At 37.3% G+C, this 12794-nt stretch overlaps 1 protein-coding gene across 1 annotated transcript in view; it reads left to right on the top strand.

The window, feature by feature from the left end:
• rapgef2a (Rap guanine nucleotide exchange factor 2a) overlaps window positions 1-12794 on the top strand; it is a 56855-nt gene that overhangs the window by 24262 nt on the left and 19799 nt on the right. Inside the window, exons 2-13 of the mRNA XM_073842203.1 lie at window positions 69-139; window positions 228-284; window positions 2232-2315; window positions 2397-2472; window positions 2555-2722; window positions 3430-3447; window positions 9455-9577; window positions 10037-10214; window positions 10315-10451; window positions 10530-10688; window positions 11675-11827; window positions 12381-12545. Coding sequence (XP_073698304.1) covers window positions 69-139; window positions 228-284; window positions 2232-2315; window positions 2397-2472; window positions 2555-2722; window positions 3430-3447; window positions 9455-9577; window positions 10037-10214; window positions 10315-10451; window positions 10530-10688; window positions 11675-11827; window positions 12381-12545 — 1389 coding nt within the window. The remainder of the gene's footprint in view (window positions 1-68; window positions 140-227; window positions 285-2231; window positions 2316-2396; window positions 2473-2554; window positions 2723-3429; window positions 3448-9454; window positions 9578-10036; window positions 10215-10314; window positions 10452-10529; window positions 10689-11674; window positions 11828-12380; window positions 12546-12794) is intronic.

The following is a 12794-nucleotide window of genomic DNA, read 5'->3' on the forward strand; positions in this document are numbered from 1 at the left end:
GAAAAAGTAGATTTAATTTAAAAAATAAATAAAAATGTAATCCTTCAAAAATGTATTTTCTTTTTCAGGATCTGCAGATCGTGTATTCGTACCTCCATGGCATGGAAGCACTGTCCAACTTGAGGGAACACCAGCTCAGGTATGAGACCACAGTTTGTGTGTGTGAGGGTTCTTTCCTTACTACATTACAGAGGGAATGTGCTTAACTCTGTTTATTTCTCTTGTAGGTTGATGTGTGAGACAGTTCGATATGAACAGCATGAAGCTAATGAGGTTTTGTACTAGTGAGTATTGAAACGTGCACACTCAATACACTCTCACAAAGGCTATCAGAAAATATATCTCTATCTAGGTCAGTTTATCAGAGGTTTACATCAAAGTCACAAGGATGATTTTGTCCACACACACATCTGCTTACACTCTCTGTCTCAGACACAAACACACACCGACATCTGTCTGGTGCTCAGTTCATTTAAATCTGTAATGTCCATCTACAGACGGGGATTAAGCTTCTAAAGGCTTTTTGAATATAGACACACACTCTGTCTTTTAAAATGAAACATTCTGTTCACGACCCCCGTTTGCTTCGGCTGCTGCTTATTTAATTAAAGGAATGTTCCACATTCATTACTAGTTAAGCTCATTAACAGAATTATTGGCACAATATGAATTACCAGAGGAAATATTTTAGGTAAGAATGAAGGCAGTTACACTGCACAACATGGAGCCAGGCAAAAAATATTAAAATACACAGTTATTCAAATGTATAACCACAGGACATAAACAGTATACAGTCAAGATCAAAAGTTTACATATAGAATCTATATGGAATCCTTTCAGAATCTGCAAAATGTTAATTGTTTTTACCAAAATAAGAGGCATTGTGTAAAATGCATGTTATTTATTTAGTACTGACCTGAATAATATATTTAACACAAAAGATGTTTACATATAGTCCACATGGGAAAATATTAGTTCAGAAGTTTACATACACTTGATTCTTAATACTGTGTTGTTACCTGAATGATCTACAGCTGTGTTTTTAAGTGATCATTTAGTTGATCATGAGTCCCTTGTTAGTCCTTAACAGTTAAACTGCCTCCTGTTCCTTAGAAAAATCCTTCTGGTTCCACAAATACTTTGGTTTTTCAGCATTTGTGTGTTTGAACCATTTCCAACAATGAGTGTATGACTTAAAGATCCAGTTTTTCACACTGATGACAAATGAGGGACTCGTAAAACTTTTACAGGTTCAAACGTTCACTGGTGCTTCAGAAGGAAACTTTTGTTTCATTTAGTACTGTCCTTCAGAAGCCATTTTTCCCCAGTTCATACTTAAATCTTCAAGTACATCTTTTACATAGTCGGGCCAAAATTTCTTATGGAAAAGTGAAGTCATGCTAGCTAATCAAAACCTGGAACATTCCCCATCACTTATGTACTTTTCCCCCCATTCTTTTCCCCCACATTTTTCTAAATGTAACCTCCCATTATCTGCAGTAAATCTTCACTGTGGTGCAATGCCTACATTAACCAGGCTGTCAAACTCTGTACTTTCCAAAACACACAAAATCAGCCTTGTGCTTCTTTTCACTTGGGAATTGCGTTGTGCAAAATGCGTAGGCTCATATGGTTTCCCTCAGCATAGTTTAAAACCCACCAGTCTCAACCTCAGATGGCATGCCCAGGGACCACCAACAGTTTCTTCAAGTCTTTGTACGTACGTAAATTGCAAGTGCTTTCTCAAACTAGCATGTTTCAGTCTGGGGAACAAAATCATGTTTAGGTATTTGGCTACTGAGGAAGAGCCATCTTTTGAACATTTAAAGAGTTCTGAAAAAAATTGTTGTGTACCAATACAGCCCTACTCATTTCCTCTGTTCTTTCTAAAACAGTTCTTTACATACACATAACATTTAAAAAATAGTTGTGGTTGGTCATTTTAATTGCTGGTCAGATGGACTTTTCTCATCTAATTGGAAATGTCTGACTTCACGAGGCTTGCAAACCACTGGTGCCCCTTTGCTCTGGGAACTACTGAATTGACCAAGATGCGTTCGCCCACATTTGTATGATTCATCACATTTGTTTCCTTTGCCCAACGTGGCATGTGTGTTGTTAGTTCACTGCTCCACCCGGAATATAATAGTAAGAATGAACTAAAATAGTAGCATTGTGTGTTTCTGAGTTTGTGGTTAATGTTGTAATGTATGTCTGTGTTTGTGTTACAGTCCTGATGACATTGGGACCTGCTGGTATATCCTCCTGTCTGGCTCAGTCTTTATAAAGGAGTCCATGTTTCTGCCCCGCAGCAGGTATGAGTGTTTGGTTTGCTTCATTGTTTCCTCTCTGTGTCCTGTTCAGTGTTTTGTGTGATGTATGTTGTTTTATTTCAGTTTTGGTAAGCGTTCTGCGGGTAGTTTGCGTCGTGGTTGTGAGTGTATCGTCCTTGAGGCTTCAGAAATGATTGTGGTGAGTTACACAGGCCTGTATATGTGCACTAAGCCATGTATCAGTTAGATGGGGACTGTTAACCACTCTCTGTCTTTCTCAGGTGGACTATATGGATGACAACGATGAGTATTTCCAAAGACAAGCATCTCATCGGCAATCCAGGAGAAGATTCCGCAAGATAAACCAGCGCGGAGAGCGACAGACTATAATCGATACAGTCGATCATTATCCTGTCAGCAAGCCCCCTCTGCCACCAGGATATCACTCGGTGTGTTCACACATATATACAATTTTAAATCTGCCCTTTTGATTACATTTTGGATGTCCATCTTATTCTTTAGATGGATGTAAGCCTATGGGTGAAACGGTAAAACTGTTTGCACTACAAACCAGTGTGTTCATAATTAAGATAATACAGGAAAATAATATGGTAAGACACACTAATGTGCATTATGAAGCAGCAAAATGAGCTGTTTTTTACAGCTGAAAATAGCTGGAAGACCCGGATAAGACCGGAATCCAGACCCATAAAGTTTACAAATGGCCACACCCGCTCTTATGGGAAGAAAAAGGTGGATACAAATAGTTGCTACTGTTAAAGTGTGGTCACATTAGCAGAATTATTCTGCAAGCTTCTCACATAAAAGAAGCTTTCTGTTGGTCAGTGCGGCGAATTAGTGAACCGGTTACGAAATCTGCGTTGGGAAGTCATTCAATGCCATAGATTCCTTTTAAATTTGCTGTATTTTTATGACAATTTCTCAAACAATGGTAAATGTGACTGCACCATAACACTTTATTAAGCATGATTTGATTTCAATGTTAGTGTGTGCCTCTTAATACAAATGGAGCTTATTAATCACTCATCTTGTGTTGTTTTTTTTATCATTTAAATATTTAAAGTGCCACTGTATTTGTCCTCAAGTTAACATGTGGAATGTGTATTGATGTGTTTTTAATTTTGTCTTGCTGCAGGAATGCTCAAAATCCCAGGTAATTACCTTTTAATACTATTTAATAATGATCTTCAAAGCTGCTTTGTGTATTTTTTGGGTTAAAATGCTATATTTTGTCAGAAAACTATTAAGTAAACCATTCATAGGTTGATTACCCCAAAAGGAGTAAAAGCTTTGATTCTGTAGCACAGTTCTAATATAGCATTGATGCAAGTTCTCAGATTTGAAAATGTCATTCTCATTATTTTGATAGTAACACAAAGTGCACATTGCAGCTTTCACATAGTAAACCGTACTGACACGGTGAAGCCAAAAGTATACTTCCTATGTCTGCATTTTGTTTTGGCTCTCTAAGAGTCTGCATGATGTGCTGATACCTACACATTCTGTCTGCTTGGAAGCCAAATTTTTGCGTTCATGCGAACTTATGTGAAGAGAACTGTATGTGTGTGAATGATTTAAACAAAGGTTCAGTAGTTATTCTTACTTGAGGAGCATTATTTGGCCCTGTTTACATCTAATTAAGATGCATTCATAAATCCGATTACAAGTGAAGATACTAAATACAGATGTATAAGTCTTAAAGGGATAGTTCACCCAAAAATGAAAATTCTGTCATTAATTAATTCTGTCATTGTTGTCCAAACCCATAAGACCTTAGTTTATCTTCAGAACACAAATTAAGACATTTTTGATGAAATCCTAGAGCTTTTTGACCCTGCATAGACAGCAATGTAATGACCACGTTCAAAGAGAAAGGTAGTAAGAATATTGTTAAAATAGTCCACATGAAATCAGTAGTTCAACAGTAATGTGTGTGGACAATCACTCTTAGTTTGTTGTCTATATATTCTGTTTCAAATAAGTAAGTAAGGCTGGGCAAAAAATTGCAAGTCACCCTCTTTGTAGAAATCTTTAAAAGTGTTTACGAAGACTGTTTAATGTACAGCATGCATTGTCTTCTGCTTGTAAACAAGGCACATCCGGGTTCTACGTCAGAATGTTGGCTGCTGCGACAGCAGTGACACACGTCAAAGAAATTGTTGACAAAAGTTGTTATTTTTGTTTTCTTCGTGGACAAAGTATTTTTGTAGCTTTATAACATTACGGTTGAACTACTGATATCACATGGACTATTTTAACAATGTCCTTACTACCTTTCTGGGCCTTGAAAGTCAGAAAGTTCTTGGATTTCATTCAAAAATATCTTATGTGTTCTGAAGATGAACGAAGGTCTTACGAGTTTGGAACGGCATGAGGGGTAATTAATGACAGAATTTAAATTTTGGGGTTACTTTACCTCGGCTGACCACTTCAGTGCACTGCGAAAACCTCAAATATACCAGGTGGAAACGGGGCCTTTGTCCTTTAGAGTTGCTGCCTATATAAAGTGTTGCTCTATAGAGAGTGCTGACTTAGAAGACAACACCCTATATAGAAAGCAATCACTAGGTTTTGAAACCATGGTCTTATAATCTGGTAAAAGCTTCCCTATCTTCTTTTCTATCACTCTCAGTTTTTCCCTTGTGGCACTTTGAGCATTTAAGTCTCTGTCTCTCTGCATTAGTTTTTTTTATTATCCCCTGACTTGTAATGGACCTGGTTATGATTGACAGCAGGAAGGCGGGCTCTTAACAGATATATGTGCCATCCTGATTGTTCAGTTAGCTGTCAATCATTGCAGGGTTGACCCTAGTGACTGGTTTACTAGGGCAGTGGGTGTCAACCATCCCCCACCCTCCTCCGCCTAAACAATACCAGCCTCTTGATAATCCCATGATCTCGCTCTTGTGTGTGTGTGTGTGTGTGTGTGTGTGTGTGTGTGTGTGTGTGTGTGTGTGTGTGTGTGTGTGTGTGTGTGTGTGTGTGTGTGTGTGTGTGTGTGTGTGTGTGTGTGTGTGTGTGTGTGTGAGAATGGGACAGAGGGGCAGGGTCTGATGAAAATTGTGTCTGCAGAAACATCCCTCTCTGCCAAGTGCTGTCTGTTACTGTGGTGATGGGCAGATTTCAGTAGAGAGGGATGCTCTCTCTGAGTGGGTGCATTAGGGAGACATATTTGAACATCTATTAGGTGTGGTTAGAACAGTGTGGTACAGAAAGAGACTGATAGTGTTTTAGAGGTTAGTTCAAATGCACATAGGATGGTTGGGCATTCAGTATTGCAGGCTATGAGACAGCTGGTTCTGTCTCATGGCTATGGAGTCAGGGGACAGGAGACCAGGACTGTGAGTATCACCCTCTCTCACACACTCTTGAAAAACACAAAAGCCTTTTTTTTAAATAGCTCATAATTTAAAGGAAGGACTGAGTTTTGACATTAACAGTATACAAGCAGAAGTTGATAGACTGAGTAATTTCTTGGTGAACAAATATATTCTGAATTGTAGAGAATTATAGTTTTGTTTTGCATTCTAAATGTAATTTTAATTACATTTTATTAAATAAAAATAATTTTAAGTATGTGCAAAATTGGGCTGCTAGTTTTGGCCTGCAGTCTAATTTCAGTTGCAATTCTAACTTTATTTTTAATTAATTCTGCTTTAATTATTAATCTACATGCTTTTATTTAAAATTAAAATTAAAATTTGATTTGTTTTTCATACATTCTATTTAAATTGTTTATGTTCGTAATTTTGGTTGTGGTTTTGTTATGCAGTTCAATACTTGTTTTGGCATTTTTTTGCATTGCAGTAATGTTTTTGCAGTTGGTTTGAAGTTCGTTTCCTGTCATTATTGTTTAGTATAGTTTTATATGTAGCCATTTCAGTGATTTGTTTAAGGGGTTACATTATTGAGTTTTTGAGTCGCGTGAGTATATTCTACATGTGATTTTGTTGTAGGGTCAGTGTATGTAGGCCATCTGATTTAGGACATCAGTACATGAACCCATCAACTTTACTGTAGTAAGCCTCAGTGTGTGTGTGTGTGTGTGTGTGTGTGTGTGTGTGTGTGTGTGTGTGTGTGTGTGTGTGTGTGTGTGTGTGTGTGTGTGTGTGTGTGTGTGTGTGTGTGTGTGTGTGTGTGTGTGTGTGTGTGTGTGTGTGTGTGTGTGTGTGTGTGTGTGTGTGTGTGTGCGCGCGCGCACTTGTACAGCTATCTTTGTGAGGGCCTGTTTGAGTTTTAGAGTGAGGACAATTTTGTAAAGTGAGGACATTTTGGCCGGTCCTTACTTTCTGAGACCCCTTTAAAGGCCTGTTTGAGGGTCAATACTTGGTTTTAGGGATCAGGTTATAATTGGGTAAAGCTTATGTTTAGGGTTAGGGTTTGGGTAAGGCACTTATTTCTGATGGGTAGGTTTAGGGTAAGGAGCTAGAGATTGCATTGTGTCAGTGTATGTCCTCACAAAGCTATACAGTCTAAATATTACTTTGGTTATTAACTGATGAAAGCTTTGGTCAGTAGTTCATACATTTGTTTACTTTTGGGGCCTTTTTATGGTGCTGTGTGTTTGTGTCAAGGAATTATGATTGCTAGGCCTGGAAAGGGTGGGTGTATGCCACACTGCTAGCAGTAATGCTTCATTGTTTTATTTTTGTCAACCAATAACTAAAATGATTCAGAGTAGATGGATTATTAAATGCTTAAAATGCCACCATTCATCTGAAGTTGTGCGTGTGAAAACATCATCCATTCCACTAAAGAGTAATTGCGCTGACAATCACACACTGGTTTAAAAATGAATCCTTGGTTTCCTGATGAGCTAGAATGAAAAAAAAAAAAACTATATTTGCACAAATGCTCAAAAGCTTGTGTTAGGGAAGAATAGCTGTATTGTTTTTATGCATATATGAAAGCAATTTCAGCAGTGTCTTGTAATGTGACGTGATACTCAAGCCAAAAAACTTGTTATACATGCAGTACTATTAATTGAATTCACATTGTTAAAGTCTACATGGAATATTTGTATTTTAAAAAAATAATTTGTCACTGTAGGAAAATTTACTTGAAATTAAGGCTAAAAGGTATTTAAAATGTTAAAAAACAGAAAGGTTGACCAATTAAAGCACCTTAAAGGAGTAGTCCACTTTCAGAACAACAATTTACAGATAATTTACTCACCCCCCTGTCATCCAAGATATTTATGTCTTTTTTTTCTTCAGTCGTAAAGAAATTATGTTTTTTGAGATAAACATTTCTGGAAATTTCTCCATATAATGGACTTAAATGGTGCCCCGATTTTTGAATCTTCAAAATGCCGTTTAAATGCAGCTTCAAATGGCTGTAAACAATCCCAGCCGACGAAGAAGGGTCTTGTCTACCGAAACGCTCGGCCATTTTTACATACCTTTTAAGCACTGAAACTCATCCAGCACTAAAGCTTGTAGTGCGCGTTCCCGACTTTACGTACTGCGTCCACCGTGCTCTGCAACGCAGCGAATGCTTGAAGCAGTCCCATCACCTTACTCGCTGATTGTTTGTAACAGTGGAACAGATGTGGTCCAGTCGTGACAGCACTGAGATTCCTGCTCCGCTGGAAATAGCTGGCATTTTCCACACTTGCACCACCATCTCGTCTCGTTTGAACGCGGTCTGCCCGAGGCTTGTGTCGCCGCCGCGGCTGTCGCAGTTTTCTCTCTCTGACAGAGTTCATCGTCTGTGTATTCCGGCTCAAAAAGGTAGGAAACGGTGAAAAACTCCATCTCATGTGCTCCTCCAGCTTCAAAGTCGTCCGACATCGTTGTACTTTGTTGTACCTTGTTGCTAAAGAGTATTTGATTGCGTTGCACTTCTCTCTTCTCAAGTTCGCTTTGTAAACACTGAGTCTGTAGTTTCGCATACGTCACGCGTGACCTTTCGACGTGATTACGTAAAGTCGGGAATGCGCACTACAAGCCCTAGTGCTTAAAAGGTATATAAAGGTATATCATTTTTCTAAGAAAATGACCGAACGTTTCGGTAGACAAGACCCTTCTTCGTCGGCTGGGATTGTTTACAGCCATTTGAAGCTGCATTTAAACTGCATTTTGAAGATTCAAAAATCGGGGCACCATTTAAGTCCATTATATGGAGAAATTTCCAGAAATGTTTATCTCAAAAAACATAATTTCTTGACGACTGAAGAAAAAAAGACATAAACATCTTGGATGACAAGGGGGTGAGTAAATTATCTGTAAATTGTTGTTCTGAAAGTGAACTACTCCTTTAACTATGAAATTTGCCTCATATACACTACCAGTGAAAATATTTTTAATGTTTTTTAAAGAAGTCTCTTTTGCTTACCAAGCCTGCATTTATTTGATCCAAAGTACAGCAAAAGCAGTAATATTGTGAAATATTTTTTTTTACTATTTTAAATAACTGCTTTTTATTTGAATATAATTTAAAATTTTCAGCATCATTACTCCAGTCTTCAGTGTCACATGATCCTTCAGAAGTCATTCTAATATGCTGATTTGCTATTCAAGAAACATCAGATCAGAATTTATCTGAAAAAAGTTTTTGTAATATTATACACTATACTATTCAAAAGCTTAGAGTCAGTTTTTTTTTTTTTTGGAAAGAATTTAACACTTCTATTTAGCAAGGATGCTTTAAATTTAATATTATTAAAGTGTTTATAAAGATATTTATAATGTTACAAAAGATTTTTGTTTCAGCTAAATGCTGTTCTTCTGAGCTTTCTATATATCAAAGGAACCTAAAAAATTCTACTCTGCTGTTTTCAACATAATAAATGTAAATAAATAATATATAAATAAAAAATAAATAATAATAAATGCAGCAAATCAGAATATTAGAATGATTTCTAAAGGATCTTGGGACTGGAGTAATGATGATTAAAAATTCAGCTTTAAAATTACAGGAATAAATTACATTTTAAAATGTATTTAAATAGAAAACAGTTATTTTAAATAGTAAACATATTTAAAAAAAATGTAATGTTTTTGCTGTACTTTGGATCAAATAAATGCAGACTTGGTGAAAATAAAATTTTTACTTTTGACTGATAGTGTACATTTGAACCTAAAATCTATTATTTTATGTTTTTAAACATGCTTGTTTGTTTATGATTCTTTTTGTAACAGTATATGTTTCTCTTGCAGCTTCCTGCCGACTTCTCAAAGCTTCACCCCTCTGACAGTTGCCACTCCCATATGACTACCAGCCAATCACGTTCCAGCATCGCCAGCGATTCAGGAAGTAGCAGCCTATCAGATATTTACCAGGTGATAAGAGACTCTGAGTTTCTATCCCTCTAGAAAGCAATCTCCTTACACACACTGCAACAGAGACGCATCCTGACAGATTTATTGTGAACATCTGGGGCACACACACACACACACACACACACACACTCACACACATTTAAATCCTATCCAGAGGACTCCCCCACCCTCCTCTGTGGTCCATCTGTCACCTCTCCATAACCTATTCATGTCAGTTCTCAAGCACACATACCTTTTGATCCACAGATCAGCATTTCACATACACACACAAATATCCATCGCATTTACAAACACAGTTGGCTCAGAATACCAATACACACCACACACACTGACTTGTGTACCGACAAACCATCTGTAAACGCAGAACAGAAAGCTGATATACTGCAAATCATATGTCAGCCATAAATGTCTATGAACATCATCAGCTGAAAATTCATACTCAGGTGATTTATTTCACAGGCCACTGAAAGTGAATGTGGAGACATGGATCTGAGTGGGCTTCCTGAAACAGCGGTTGACTCGGATGAGGATGATGATGACGAGGACGTAGGAAGGGGAACGGACCCTCTTATGAGTCGAGATATCGTGAGAGACTGTCTAGAGAAAGATCCTATGGACCGTACAGATGATGACATTGGTACACTTTTGTGCTTTGAATTATTCAGTGATGGGAAATTCACTGTGCTACTTTCATTTACACTTTCGCTTTCGTTTTCCCATTCTCTTTCTGAATACAGAGCAGTTGCTGGAGTTTGTACAGCAGCTTCCGGCATTTGCCAGTCTGAGTGTTTCGGTGCGGAGGGAGCTCTGTGCCGTCATGGTGTTTGCGGTCGTGGAGAGGGCCGGAACTATCGTGCTTAACCACGGTGAAGAGGTGAGACGGGACCCATTATAGCAATTCATCGCTACATTTGACTTCGGCTGATAACAGGCAAATGTGTGTGTATTTTAGCTGGACTCATGGTCAGTCATTCTGAATGGAGCAGTAGAGGTGATCTATTCAGACGGCGGCAGTGAGAGTGTGTGTATGGGTGGAAGTTTTGGTGTCTCCCCTTCTATGGAGAAACAGCTGATGACTGGAGTCATGAGGACCAAAGTGGACGATTGTCAGGTAAGACTGTTTGTCTACTAAGGATAGGAATAATTGTGAACTAGTTATCCAACAGTTCATCTAAATTTAGTGTTTTAGTTTAGAAATGCAATTTTATTTGAATAAAATATCTATCCTAGGTGATGAACTGCCCTTTTTCATTATTTTGTACTGTTCTCTGAGGTCCTCTTATAAGATTTTACATCAAAAAACATCATAATTTATAAGAAATAGACTATTTTCTGTCCTGTTTTGACCCACCTCATTAAAAAGTTGTGTTTGAATAGGTGTGGCAGATTGTAGACTCTGAAGTAAACGCCCTCTGCTATGATTGGCTAACAGTTGTGTATGTTTGACAGCCTAAATTACTCATAGATGGACGCTGCGGTGATTAAGGTTCAAAACACATAAATACTCAGTACATATCAAATGATCTGTAATAACAGATAAAGGAATTAGTGACCACATAATAAAAACAGTTACTCACACTTGTGTGTTGCGACATTACTGTCAGATTCAATATAGTCGCATAGCATCGTCTTTTAATTTCAATCTTTCTGAAAATTCTGCATCAATTGTTCCTTGTTTGTAAACAGATCTGCGGTAAAATAAAGTGAACAAAGGACCAAGTTTTTAAGACGTGCTCTGGGATTAAAATAAAGTTCATCCACATTTTCCTAATACTGGGATCAGAAGGAAGGGAATCAAAGACTGTTTTTTCCACAACTTAGCACTGCACAGCATCTTGTCTTCAGAGCCATATTTTTTATTTGGTTTCTGCATAGAACTGCGGCTGATTGTCTTCAATATAAATTGTTTTTAGACTAATGAGAAAGTTTTGAGTTTTTAAACCTCTTATATGTCAAAATATCAAGCTAATTTTAGTTTTCAGTTCATGACCCCTTTTAAAAAGCTTCTAACAAGTTTTATTTGTAACACAAATTATGTATAAAATGTTGATATAAAAAAAACACCAGTTAATGTTAGCATTTTGTGTGTGTGTGTAGTTTGTGTGTATTGCCCAGCAGGACTACTGCTGCATTCTGAATCAGGTTGAGCAAAACACACAGCGTGTGGAAGAGGAAGGAGAAATCGTCATGGTAAAAGAACACAGAGAACTCGACCGGACAGGCACCCGCAAGGGACACATTGTTGTCAAGGTATTTTTGTCTTTTGGAAAAATCGGACTGGCTTGAAGAAGTACTCGATTGGGAAATCAGATTTTGACTTTACTGTCTAGAAATTGATGAATCTGGTCTATTTTTAATCTCTGACTTTTTATGAGAATGTAATAGCCCACAGAACTATTGAATATCCCCTCCACATTTTTTTTTTCTTCTGAGGATGCAATAAATTGATCCAAAGTGACACTAAAGACTTTGAAGACTGAAGCTGCTGAAAATGCAGCTTTTCCATGACAGAAACATTTTAAAATATATTAAAATAGAAAAGTTCATTTAAATTGTAATAATATTATACAATATTTTTCACAATATAAATGCAGTCTTGGAGAGCATAAGGTACATTCAAAAATCTTACTGACCTCAAATGTTTGAACTGTAATGTTTGGTTTTTTTACTTAGTCAGACCAATTAATAAGCCTAAATTAATTCATTGCTTTATTTGTTGCTAAATATTTTAGTACTTAGTTTACCAGAAAAGAAGATCTTTAAATGTGGTCATTTAAAAGAAAAATCTGATGTTCTTTTTTAGGGTACTGCTGAAAGGCTGATGCAGCACTTAGTGGAGGATCATTCAGTTGTCGACCCTACCTATATTGAGGACTTCCTGTTGACCTATCGTACCTTCTTGCCTAGTCCTCTGATTTTGGGACAGAGACTTCTGGATTGGTTCAATGACCCCAGTTTACGGGACAAGGTAGTGTGATTGAATATGTCTTTTTTTTATTATTATTAAGAAACACACATTAAAGGGTTAGTTCACCCTCAAGGCATCCTATGTGTATATAACTTTCTTCTTTCAGACAAATCCAATCGAAGTATATTAAAAATGTCCTGGCTCTTCCAAGCTTTATAATGGCAGTAAGTTGGTGTTTTTGTTCAACAGTCCAAAAGAAATCCAATAAAGCGCTTCCATCCATAATAAGAAGTGTCTCATACGGGGGGT

The sequence above is a fragment of the Garra rufa genome, chromosome 6, assembly GCF_049309525.1.
Source record: "Garra rufa chromosome 6, GarRuf1.0, whole genome shotgun sequence".
In the NCBI taxonomy this organism is placed as follows: Eukaryota; Metazoa; Chordata; class Actinopteri; order Cypriniformes; family Cyprinidae; genus Garra; species Garra rufa.